This window comes from Podarcis erhardii (assembly GCF_964252035.2).
Source record: "Podarcis erhardii genome assembly, chromosome: 7".
Taxonomy (NCBI): Eukaryota; Metazoa; Chordata; class Lepidosauria; order Squamata; family Lacertidae; genus Podarcis; species Podarcis erhardii.
The window spans coordinates 87964624-87978409 of NC_138511.1; the positions used below are offsets into that span (position 1 = coordinate 87964624).

The following is a 13786-nucleotide window of genomic DNA, read 5'->3' on the forward strand; positions in this document are numbered from 1 at the left end:
ATTTACATTTCCTGCTTCAGAACCTGTTTTATGTCTTTCTGGGGAAAGTGTTTCTACAGTTCATTTAGCAGCAAACTGTGCTAACTAGTGAAGTAAACTCCACTGGGATATCATACATAAGTAACAATTTCTAGTGCCACCGCAGAGATAATGGCTGGGATCCAGAGAGCTGCTTAGGGACTTACGGCAGCCCAGCCAAATTTTGCACTTACTTTCTTTGAACCATCAGAGCCTTGGGACATTACCACAAGTTGATTTTGAAACATCCCTCCCAGGAAGTGTTTGGTTAATGTGGAATTTGCCAACCTGGTGCCCTCCATATGTTTTGGACAACCTCCAAAACTTCCAGAGGTAACCAGGTTGGCAAAGGCTGATTTAATGACTTTCAGCTCGCCTCTAGGTCAAGGGGGGTGGGGATTTTTCACCCTGAAGGCCATGTTCCCTCGTGAACAACCAATCAAAAGGCCAGTCCTGTGGTAAGCAGGTGCAGAGGGGAAAGCATGCAGGGCACAGAATGTAAATTTTACCTTTATACAGTTTCCACGCACTCTCATACACCTCCCTTTCCTCCATGGAGGAAAACAAATCCAAGTTAAAAGGCACATTCAAGCCAGGCAAAAACACTGAACGAGAGTGCAGAGCAGGGTCAGTGAGACTTGTGTCCTGGGCAGAGCATAAGCTTCCCCAATTCGCTTTCCCAAAATCAAACCCATTTCTGGTTACTCCTCTATGTCAAGTTTATTATTTTTTCCATTTTTCGCTGCTTTCCCCCAGAGCAACCCGCTCTTTAATGCTGAACAGGAGCAAACGTCAATCGGGTTTTCTGTGGATTGACATTTGTTCTGATTCAGCAGTAAAGAGCGGGTTTTCCTTGGGAAAGCCGAGGGCCAAATGGAAAATGTCCTGGACCATTCTTCCTAGGCATGAGACAAGCAGAAATGTGGAAAAGCCCTGAGTGGGGATTTGACCTCTGGTCTCTGGTACTGTATGTAGCAAACATTTGTTCCAGAACACTGAAAACAATAAACTGTTAGAATGCATGGCTGCCATTGCATGCATTAAAAGAGAATTAGCTAGGCATGGCAACTGTGATTAATACTGAATTGTTTTGTAGATAGATGAAAGAGGATCTTGGGATACATTTAATGAATAGGAAAAGTAGTCAAAGTCTTGATAAAGAAAGACATGATTACATGTAAAATGATTACATGTAACCAACATGATACTCTGATGAGGGCCGATCTGACAAACTAAAAGATTTTGATTGGTTCAGGATGACACTGGGTTGCAACTACTAAGATTGCTGTGATCCTTTTAATAGTGAATAGAAATCATGTGTGTAATCTGGAAGTGTATAAGAAACATTACTTTGGATGTGGTTCTTTGCAGTCTCCTTGAGCAACAGAACTTCAATATAGGTCTCTTTTTACTTTTAGCCTGTATACTCTTCTTTTGGGTTTCTGGGAGGGACACTGCCTATCTAGGAACCCCTTTGAAATTTCTCCAGCATCACCATGCCCTACTTACCAACCAAAGGGAAATTGTTCTTCCCTCACTGCATTTGTAAAGCTGTAGATATTTCCACCCTGTGTTAAAAAAAGTTAAGTACATTTATATATTTTTAAAGATAAAACATCTCCAGATCAGAGAGAGCTCTACATTACTCAGATTTCCTCAGGCTTTTGGAATAATAAAACCTTTCTTGTCTACTTTTTCTCTCTTCTTTATTAAGGGCCTAACTACATGTTGCACAAAATACACCACTGCCAATTGCATCAGGGTTTTAAAATTTGTTAGCATCCCCCACCCCTCATTTTGATCCGAACCACAGTAGATGGGGAGGTTTTACCCCTCTCTTTGGAGCCAGGATCTCTTTGAAAATAGCCCCACTGCACTACAATTAACAGTGAGGGAGGGGGGATGATCACACCAGGCTCAGTGAGAACTTCTTCCTCTTGCTAACATGTCATGCAGGGAGAGTGGGCAATTTTCAGAGATCACAGCTGGGGAGGAAAGGGGTAACACAGACATGTGGAGCTAGCAGTCTGAAAGCCCAACAGTGCCCAGAGGCATCACTTTTCTAATTTTCTAAATTTTAGAACCATCCCTCACCCCCATGCACATTTTCATTATGCACCTCAGCCATTTCCACCCAAACTGGCCATAGGACAAGGGCTGTTTAACCCACTTCTTGCCAGGAAGAACAGCAGCTTTGGCAGAATTTTCCACTTATGTACTCACCAACTCACTCCCATGCACACATCAACTTAAGACAAGTAGGAATGAGCAGATGAGACATATGCAGGGACAAGTCTGCTTCTGCTTGTCACTCTTGAAGGAGAAAGGGGATCAAAGGCCTCTTTGCCAGTGCCTTGGCACTTATACAGGGTTCACTCTGTGAGCAAAGCCAAAGATACCTATTAGACCTCGCTTAATTCCAACAATGGCTTCTGCTAAAATAAATAAAATCGGTTACTGGCTAACAGCTCACACTATCTGAAGAATTTTGTTAAGTTCCCTCCAAGTTCCCAGAAGCTAGAGACTAGTATTTCCCAAACTTGGGTCTGCAGCTGTTTTTTTGGACTACAATTCCCATCATCCCTGTCCTGCTAGCTAAGGATGATGGGAGTTGTATTCCAAAAACAGATGGAGACCCAAGTTTGGGAAACACTGCTATAGGGACACTAACAGCTGCCTTGACATAAACTTTAGAGAAAGGTGCTATCTGACCCCACCGATACTGTAAACACTTAAAGAAATAAAACATGAACATGTTACGGGTTGAACATGCCTGAATCCTGTTGAAAATGGTCAGCTTTGGTTTCGCTCTGGCCCCACTATCAAATGAGGTGCTAGGCAAAGAAAAGGAAGCCATGGCCACTTGACTGGGAGAAGCCATGGGAGCCGTGTCGAACTTCAGCTTCTCCTTCCGGCGAGGTCTGCCACTGCGAGAATGCCCTTTGCAGCCTGGTTCTTTGACGCAAGCCTTACTCTTCTCTTTCTTCCTCAGTACGGGAGAGCCATTCTCCAGCTGCCTCGGCTTCCCGTATGTGTGGTTTCCCGGGGTGTTTTCGTACGTTACAGACTGGCTAGGGCTAGAGAAGTCTTTGAGCTCCAGGCATCTTTTCAAGGTCCTGGTGTGCTTGGGATGGGAAATGCTGCCTGTGCTTGCAGAAGGCACGGCAAGTAGATGAAAGGACTGTGGAGGAGAAGCTGGCTGTTGCCCTTCTTTCTCACTGCCCAACGAGAAGTCCTTCTGAAACTGGGACAAGGCCTTTTTTACGCGCAAGGGGGACCCTTCGCTTTCAGCGGGCTCAGGAACTGGATGAACCAAACCTGCTTGCTGCGGAAACGCACTCTGAAGTGGTTTTGCTACCACCTGCTCAGTCTCTGCAGCTGCCAGTTGCAACGGAGCCAACAGCTGTGTGTGGGACACAATGTGCTGAGATTTGGTGATCCTTTGGAGCAGGCGACCCTGGACTTGAAGCTGATCCTGATTCACAGAGGATTCCTGGGATTTCATTAAGAGCTGCCTGAACAGCGGTGTGGCCTCACTCTTCTGCAGCACACCATGCTTCATAGGATCCGGAAGCCTTGTTGCTGGCCTGAAAGACTCTTCAAAGCCACTGAGATTTGGCTCTCCAGGGATCTCCCCCTGTGACTTTAAGAGGGCTGGAGTGAACGATAAAACATCTGGGCGCTCAAAGTTCTGCGACAGAGAGTCAAATGCATGGGAGGACCCCACGAGGCCTTGGGAAGCATCCTGACCTGCAGTAGATGGCATCTGAGCAAGATAAACACCGTTTCCTTTGCTTTGGGTGTAGGTTGGTGGCACATTTCTGACCCACTGGAAGTTGCCACTTGACTGTTGAGAGGTGGCAGGAATTTTCTGGCCTCTGAATAATGGAAAACGAGGCACACCACTGTTCGACCAATACTCCAGGGCTGTGGTTTCTAATGGAAACTGAGGTTCTGAATGTGGCTGCCTGTCTGGCAAGTTTGCAATGCTTTCTGCTGGTCCAAGTACAGATAAACTCCCAGGGTTTATGATGGTGTACACACTGGAAGAGGCGGCGTTCTTTTGACAAGGGTAAAGCTCCTTCGTCACTTTATCACTGGTGGCTTCTGTGAGCACTGCAGTATTTGTCGGCACACAGGAAATCTGACCGCAGACAGAGGTGCAAGGCTGCTGGGATCCCCTAGAATTAGACTCGGGCTGTCCCACAGAGGTTGAAGAAGCAGGCGGGAGCTTCTGGCTGACTAGGCTACTTACAAGACACCTCAACAGGTCTCTGTGGGGCAGGAGGGAATTATTAGGGGCCTGGGATTCAGGATGAACAGCCAGCCTCTCTGCAGTTCTCATGCCACTAGATCCCACCTGGACACGTGAATCGTGGAGTGGTGGGGAGGCCTCACAGGCTTCTTCGTCCTTTAACAACCTCAAACCGTGGTGCATTTCATAATGCCGGCGCAGCGACCGATGGTCTGAGTAGCTCTTATTGCAACCTTGTTCTATGCAAATAAACGGCTTCGTTTTTTGGTGTGTCAGCATGTGGCCACTCCTGAGATGAAATGTTAAAAATTTTTTTTAACAAGATCAGAATATAGAAAAGTAAGCTAATCTAATTATAACGATCAACCACTAAAATCACTTCCCATCTTGGCAAATTAAACATTTTCCCCTCAGCTTTCATCAAGGGCAGATATTTAAACATCCCCAGAAACAATAGACATTGTGGGTGTTTTTTGAATGTGCCAGACACAGAACATATTCTTTTCTACTGTCCATTGTACAACCAGCTATGCAAACGCGTTCTATCTCCTTTTCTGGGTAGTCTAACAGTGCAACACAATGAAAATATCTGACATTAACCCAGAAGTAACTGCAAGGGTGGCTGAGTTTTTATCACAAGTATCTCTTAGAATGGTGAATGGCACTGTTTAGTGGGAAGAAACTCCAATGAAAATCCTCGTTACTACATTTTTTTACATGTCTGTTTATTTGTATATATGCTAAAATTTTATATATGGATGTTTTATGATGGCCTGTATTTGTAACGCCTAATAAAGGTTTGGCAAAGTAAGGCAAATGAAATCCTCACTTTTATAAACTATATTGTTATATTAGGGTAAAGCAGGGGTTCACAAACTGTGGTTAATGGACTACCAGTGGTGCACGAGCTTCATTCAGGTGGTCAGTGGCATACCCGCAATAAATATCCATATTAAATTTTAACTGTACATTTGTTAGCAATTTTGGTTTTTTATATTGTTAAAATCTGAATTCTATGAAATGCAAATACAGGCAACTCCCATTTTGTGTGCGTTCGAGGCACATGTGACCGCTGATGCGCACGACATTTTCAGCCCTGGAAGGGGGCGGGGCAGGGCAGGCTTACATGCATCCTGTCAATATTTTTGATGACCCAAAACGCACCCCCTGCACAAATGGGGAGTTGCCTGTACTATAAAATACAATATAGGAAATAACACAAGCAATAAAAATACAGTTAAAATTCACACAGTATCTAACACAGTTCATTACAATTTTTTTACAACAGCCAGAAAAACCATTAAATGGGTCCGCCAAGACAACCAGTAATTTCCATGTGATCTGTCAAGGAAAAAATGGGAACCACTACACTGAATGATTTTCCGTGGTGGTGGTGGTAAAGCCTCTGCTAGTAATTACTTCAGCTGCCTTTCCTATCAGAGATGGACTGGGCAGTTAGGAGTGCCTCTCTGGCCACCAGTGGCTGAGCTGCTCTGCTCCTTGAGAAGGACAGAGCAGGCAGCATCTCAAGGAAACAAGAGTTTGAAGATGCACGGACCTAGGTATGCAGTTAGGAAAGAGAGGGGTACAAAAGAACGAGGGTGAGAGGAAGAGAGTGAGCGAACAGAGGTGTTTATGACCAAGAGCTGCAGAAGCAAGGGAGGCTGAACCTCACATATGGATTGGAAACCTAGAATAGCTAAAGAGGCAATAAACATTTATTTGAGCTGTGCGTCAGGAGCTGCCATGGCTACCCATGACTCTGTGCACAGTTACCCTAGATGGTGTCACCAGAGCTGTAAGTTATAGTATTTCCCTAAGCAGTAAAGGCTCCTATGTACTACAGGGTCTCCATCCACCCAGGTGGTCCATTTGGCTGCCTTTACTAGGAAAGGCTGTGAGGCTGTAAGGACTAGTCACACTAGAACTTTGCCAGGAAGTAATAATCTTTAACTGGTTTTTATTCCTACAGCTGAACTCCCAACACTATCACTTCAGACTGCAGATGGGGGCTCACATGACAGTGTTCCTACACCTACACACACACACACACCCTTGCATATATAAAACTAGATGCCAGACGAAAGGATTCTAGCCTAGCCTTATCCTTGATATTCTATATTTCTAACTGCCATTTTCTGGTACTGTACTGAGAAATATTCCATCATAAAAGCTTCCATGTCCAGTCTGAAATGCTAAGAGTCCAGGTGCATGTTTACCATAGTAGTGAGAACTAGCCACAGTTCCTTGGCTACAGATCTCTAGTTTTCACACAAATTTCTATTACAATTTCTCTGCTCCGGAGCATAGGACTGTGGTTAATGTAAAGGGGGGCATGCTTTTGTCCTGTGCTCAGAGGAAAAGGGGGCTCAAATATCTCTCACAATTCCACTTTGTTTTGCTTAAGATACTTTTCCTGTGGTATTTCTGAAGGCCAAATTATTTCATGCATCACAGAGTAAATTAGAAAGATTTTCTCTCCTCAATACTAGGAGCCTCTTCCACCACCAGAATCCTGCCTGAATGATGGAACTTGAAAACTTCACTGTATTACAGTGCTGTCTGCTCACACAGTAGTTCCAAAGCAACTCCCTGGGTAGTTTCACCATTTTCTCAAGTGAAGGCAGATTATGTCTTGCATTACTAAGGAATACTAGGCCTATGTGCATTTGTACCAGGCCCTAGCCAAACTAGATCAAGCCAAATTTCTACAGTAGCAGAAACTGTCTATACATTTAAATCAGTTTTACTGGCAAACAGATACATACAGGTGGTCCTGGCGCTTGAATGCTTTGCTGCAGATCTTACAGACATGTTTCCGTTCCTGGCTGTGAGTCACGTAGTGTTTGCTGAGAGAGCTGGTGCTACTGAAAACCTTTCCACAGAGGCTGCAATCCAGGAAAGGGGCTTGAGGGGAGTTTTGCTGGTGCTTTCCTCTCCTTCCACTGCCAGAACTGGATCTGCCTCCTTGCTCCACTTCTTTCGGTGCTGAAGGGGCAGGAAGTCCCAACTCTATGTAAGTAAAGACAACTTTTAGTTCATAGCATCTGGCTTTGTACAGTCAATGACAGTGTGAGCAATTAAGTATCTGGTTCTAATCTCAATGTCACAAACCCACTAGGCAGCATTTGGCAAGCCACTTATCTCTCCATCCCCACATCTTATCCCATCTGCACTATGGGATAATAAAATTGACCTACCTTGTAAGGTTGCTTTTAAAAAAATAGTGATATAATGAACATGACACACACGAAAAATGCCATATAAATGCCAAGTATGACTCCTTGCATTTTCAAGGTGAGAACAACATCAATGGGACATTGAGGGGCTTAAATAACAGAGGTTCAGAATTCAGGTAGGTAGCCATGTTGGTCTGACACAGTCGAGAGATATATATCTGTTTAAAAAAATTGTCCAGTAGCATCTTAGAGACCAACTAAGTTTGTTCCAAGCTTATACTAAGAATTTAGTTGGTCTCTAAGGTGCTACTGGACGATTGTTATATATTTTTACATATTTTGAGAGGTTCTGAAGAACCTCCCCTCGCCAAATTATTTCTGTAGGTCTTCACACATCTAGCTCCCTCAGTTACTGGTGAATGTTCCTGGCAGCAGAAAACAGGGTGCACATACTAACTTTGGGACTGGTATTCTCTGTGGAAGCAGACACAGTAACTAAATCCCGTTCTCTTCTCAGTCAGCACAAAAAACCCCAGGTGCATTAACTATGGATTCTCCTGCCTGCTGGTTCTTCGTAAAAAGGATCCTTTTAAAAGCAATAGGGATGAGCCCATTCAACCCAACAGGATAGGAGCAGGCTGCTCCGAGGAGGACTGAAGCCCTAACAGTTCCATTTCTTCCTCAATTCCAAATATTTTCAGAAGGGAACACCTCTTACCCCTATTATTAAACCAACTACACAAGATGCTAAAGCTTGTTAAAACCACCAACAACTGTTCTTGTTAAAAAATGTCAATAATGTTTATAATGATGGTGATGGCGATAAACTGTTTTAAGTTTGCTTCCCCAATGCAATTATTTTCTTCCAGTGATGATCTAGCAATATTGAACTGCTTAGAGGTTTTACTATAATCAACTGGTATGGAAATTTCATAAAATGAACATAATGTCAAATTGCATTATGTTTGATAAATGAACATAATGCAAGAAAGGAGGGAAAGGTATAAAAGGAGAATTCCCTGGATGCCAAGGTCCAGGTTTGGGGCAAGTCCTCTTTGGTGACAGGAACCACAGTAGAGATTTAAAACCACAAAATATGAAGCAAAGTAAAGCATGGAAATACAGGCTGTTGGACCTTTAATATATTCCCTTCTAAGTTCCTTCCAAAGTTTAATTATACCTAAGCATACTGGTTATCCCACAATATTTTATGAAGCTTTGTATCCTGATCCAACCAGCAGTCTCAGGGCATGTTAAGAGTGCATAGCAAAGCAAATATAAAAACAGGCTTAAAGCAAGCCCAGGTTACATGATTCGATCCCATACCATTTTTAACAGTAACTGTACTACCAGCAGCAAACATCTTAGAGCACATCACACAAACACTTAATCCTATACGTGTGCGCATGAGTGTATGTCAAATATCCTAAACACCCCAATGCATTCAGAGCGTTGGAAAATTACCCAGAATACCCAGATCTCTAGTATAAACACACAGGATTTACATTTTTGCTGCAGGGTGGAATGAAGAACAAAAACTGCACATAAATGAAGTAAATATACAACTCAAGAGAGCATGGGTAGACCCTGCTGAATTTTAAAGTATTCTTTTGCCTCTTATACAAGCACCCTTTCTGCACTGCTAAAGTGGTCATATCACTAACAAACAGGTGTGGGAACTTCTGGCCTTCTAGAAACATGCACCTTCCTCCTCTCTACTAACTATTTAAACCAATACTGAACTTTTTAATAAGAGTTAACCTCTTATTGCCAAACTGCTTGCTCATGAAGCAGACCCACTGATTTCACAGCTAATTAGTTTTGAGGTTCTATTTTATCTGCTTTTAAGATTTTGGCACTAAACTGAGTGCCTAGTTTAAAAATTCATTTAGGTAATTAAGTTAAATTCATGAAGGTAGCATAGCATTCCCTTCCTCTAAAACGGAGGCCTTGCATTTGTTCAGCATTACTGCACCTGATCAACAAAGCTCATTCCTGACGACCAAAATTATTTCATTGTTCTTACTACAGCACTATTGCACTGTCTGTCAATTCTGTTCCATTTTAAATTTATCTAAGCTACTCTCCATTCACATATCCCCATTACTGCCGATCTCTTTTAAGAACTGATTTCCACTTCATATATTACCAAAAACCAACACAGCTATGGTATGATATGTGCATATTTAATTACATATAAGATGGAGCTTAAATAAAAGCATTTCAACCCAAGCCTGGCAGCATGTAACGTTCAGCCAACTTCATCTAATGCAGGTATAATTCCAAGGAGATATAATCTTCTGAAGTGCTGTGTTGTCAACTAAATGCTTCAAATAATAGAAGCACCTAATCCCAATAATGATCACAGCGGACTGTTGTTTTGCCCAACAAACTTAAGACCTGAAAATTTCATGTCTTAACTTTTCACTGCAGATTTTAGAGTCAACCATTTCAACTGAAAACTTAATTGTGGAGAAAACATCAAGAGCTACAAAGGTTCAACATGAAATTAATTATTTGATTTAAAAGGAAGCTAAGGTGTTCATTCCTAACAGTTAGATTTGCCATGTTTCTTCAGTGTAGCTTTTTTCCCAGCTGCAGCTGGAGCGTGCGCTGCAAAGACTCCACAGAGAGCATTTCCTTTATCCTGGATGCAATTGAAAAGAAACTAGACAGAAGGGGAACATATTCTTATCATATTGTAGTGTAGTCATCTTTATCTATTATTTTTTCCAAGGAGCAATAAATGTCTCATGGCACTTTACAGAAAAATTAAGTCTATGGCATTATCCCAAGAAAGTGTTCCAAGAGATGAGTTTTGTTTCTCAGTTGCTCCACTGAAAAACTAGGCTGGTATTTGTATTTGCTTTTGGCAATTTTGTACATTTTTACCTTGCCAAAAGTGCTATTTCCCCTACCCTTAAGAAAAATACCCTCATTTCAAAATCTCAAAGTCTACACACACTGTGATTATGTAATGACGCCACATCACCATACTGAAACAGGCAATACTCATGAAGACAACATCGTGTTGTATCAAATCTGAATGGCTAATACAGCATATGTGATTTTCCAGTGCAAATTACTGTATTAATATATTCATTTATTTATATACCTCCACATCATAAAGCATCAGGGCAGTGTAAAGCAATATAAAATGATTAAAAAATATTAAAAGCAATACAGAATAGTAACTAAAATGACAGGCTATTCAACAAAACATTAAACAACCGCGTGGACCTGTTGGCATTAAAAAGTCAAGAGATACCTGAACAGTCACATGAGGACGCGTAAGATTCCCCTCCCCAGAAAAAGGGGACAATAAATGCAAATTTCTCCTCCCAAACCTGCACACCTATGATCTTTATCAAAATTTTGTAGAACTTAATTATTTCTGCTTACAAAATGCTTTGGGATCCGTAACTTCCACAAAACAAGCCATGGTCTGCAGGTCTCTAGCACATGCCCATTGTACATCTAAAGACATGCATCTCCCATTGATACTTCATAATCCTTGTTGTGCAGAAACACCAGTGTACACATGGCACTGAAGTGTGAAATGGAACAATTACTACGTATTCCTATTTCGGAGAGGAGTGCCTTGACTAGAAAAGGAGCCCATAGCTGAATGGAAAAAAGAAAGCTTTCCAGGTTCTATTTAGGCAGACTTCCTCAGACTCGGCCCTCCAGATGTTTTTGGCCTACAACTTCCATGATCCCTAGCTAGCAGGACCAATGGGATGGTGGGAATTGTAGTCTCAAAATATCTGGAGGGCAGATCTTGAGGAAGCCTGCATTTAGGCAAAGATGGGGAACCTGGGACTCTCAATGTGGTTGGATAACTGTTCTCATAACCTCTGCCCACTGGCCATCCTGGCTGAGTCTGATAGGAGTTGTAGTCCAACAACATCTGGAAAGCCAGTTTTCGCATTCCTGCCTTTCACATTTTGCCACGTTGGTTATTTACCACTGTAAACAGGGTTACTCACCATGCAAGAGTGGCCGTGAGTCTGGGTCACAATCCTCAAGGAGTTTAGCAGAATCACAGTCCTTCACCGAGTACAAAGATAAGGTGTCAAGATTGTCCTCCAAAGAGTCATTATTCATATTTGTGGCTGAAAGACTGGGGTCCACATCCAAGTTGCTCAATCCTGAATAAATCATGTCTCTCATATCTGGACACAGGTCGTGGCCAAAATTATCACTGCAGTCCAAAGCCTGATTCCCCGAAAACTCATGAAGCTGCATCTCAGAGTGGAGTGAACTTTCATCACTGAGGTGGTACTGGTCCATATTCAACCACCTTCTGTGTTTGTAATTTGGGTCAAGGTTCCTAAACAAAAGATTGAAATGGAAATGGGAAAGACCAAAGGGGCTTTGAGTCAAGAGTCACAAGTGTTGAACAGTTTTGAAGAATCATAGGCATGCACAAATCAGAGCAATACCAGGACTCACGCCAATTTTACATCTAAAGAAATATTCCATATAGATTCTAATGCAATTTGCCATTGTTTAGGTTCCACAGTACACTCTTAATTTCCGGCTCCATTCTTCTCTAACCTGCTGATCATCTTCTTATGAGTTTCCAATAATAATAATAATAATAATTTATTATTTCTATGTTGCCCATCTGACTGGGTTGTTCTAGCCACACTGGAGCTCAAACAAATGATAAAACCATAGTAGAACATCAAGCATTAAAAACTTCCATATATGCATTTATAAAAACTAGTAACTGGTTTTATATTTTGCAACCAACCAATTATTCCATCCAGCCGTTTAGGTGATGATAAAGCACTCCAAATTGATGGATCATAAATAGACACTGAAGTGTGCTGTTACTGAATATATTATTTAATGTTATAAATTTACGGTATTTCCTAAAAAGTATACATCATTTGACTGTGAAAAAACTCAGAAGGGGTTTACAAAAAGCTAAGACAATAATATCAAGAAAAATTTACAACCCTATTTTAAAACATACATACCGGTAAGTTAAAATACTGAAACAGATTAAAATTAGCATTTAATCCTCATTGGTAAATAGTATCTAACCCTCAATGAAGAATCATTGTAAAAATTCTCCATCTATTCTTATCAGCTCATCTATTGTATTAATCCCACACTCTACCCACCCCGAAAAAAGGGTTGCCTCCATATCTTCAAATGAGGGTTACCCCATGATTAAATTAAGCATGATCATATAGATCAAACTGACGTTTGAGATCTTATTACAATCAAGTGGTATACAAATTTTGTGAAATAAGTAACATAGCTAGGGATTTTGATTCCTACGGTTATTTCTCAAATGATCAAATTTAATTTAAATAGCTTAATAACAAAAATCTCTACTGAAATTTAGTGTTTGGGACGAGATTCACATATACGATGAATGCACTGCCACAAATAATAGATGTACTGCAATATAGGTAGGTCTGCAGATTCCCCATGAGCATTTTCAAAAGATTAATGTATTATTTTGGCTTAGTGTTACATGTGAAGCTGTCCATAATAACTTACTGCCCCAAGAGATTAAATTGTGAACCTCATTATTTATGTTCCACCAATGGCTAAAAACTTACCACCACTACCCAGAAAAAAGGTTGTTATTTTACGTGGCTCTCTGGATTCTTTTTGCAGTTTTGCTGTTTGAATATACAACTGTTTATTATTCTAGGTTTCTACAGGATTTTCATTCTTTTTAATGTATCGTGTTGTCTTGCTGCATTGCAAGCCTAGGCCTTAAAAGGTGGGCCATAAACATCCCCATATATAAATAAAAAGTGGCAAATTCTTTTTTAAAAATGTACATACATGTTTAGAACACTACAATATATGACTACTATCTCCGGGCTTAACAGAAATGTAAACATGATAAATTTTGCAAAAAGGGGCAAGAGTTTACATATACAAAATTATGCATGGAGACTCCTATTTTGCAAATGACTCTATTTAAAAATAGCTTGCAGGTATTATTCACCAAGGATTAAGCAAAGTTCATCAGCACTTCTTTCTGTCTTCACAATTATAACTGGATATTAGCAGCTGCCACTCAAAATCCTACAAGTCCAGTATTATTAGGCCATAGCAGATTTTGGGAAAACTCTTGGAAAGATGTGCTCTAAGGATAGAATAAGTAGAGAATAGTTTAAATTCATATCCATTAAGAAGAATGACATTGCGTATTTAAGGCTCCTCCTTGCCATGAACAGAATCAACTCAACCTCTCTTCGTAAGACAGGGTGCGTATACAAATATATTTAAATTCTTCCCACTGGATCTAACAGACAAGGGTACACAATTTTTAACTGCACGTTGGGAGGAAATATTCGTT

At 41.2% G+C, this 13786-nt stretch overlaps 1 protein-coding gene across 6 annotated transcripts in view; it reads right to left on the reverse strand.

Annotated features, from left to right (window-relative positions):
* Positions 1–13573, reverse strand: part of ZNF541 (zinc finger protein 541) — a 31863-nt gene extending 18290 nt beyond the window's left edge. For 5 of the 6 annotated variants that reach the window (XM_081868670.1, XM_081868671.1, XM_081868667.1 and 2 more), the window contains exons 1-5: positions 13420–13573; positions 11442–11785; positions 7042–7285; positions 2792–4562; positions 1528–1586 (exon numbers count right to left, since the gene is read on the reverse strand). In XM_081868670.1, the coding sequence (XP_081724796.1) occupies positions 1528–1586; positions 2792–4562; positions 7042–7285; positions 11442–11745 (2378 nt within the window). In that variant the 5' untranslated portion in view covers positions 11746–11785; positions 13420–13573. The remainder of the gene's footprint in view (positions 1–1527; positions 1587–2791; positions 4563–7041; positions 7286–11441; positions 11786–13419) is intronic. The other variant, XM_081868669.1, reaches the window with a different exon arrangement.
* Between the last annotated feature and the right edge of the window lie 213 nt (positions 13574–13786).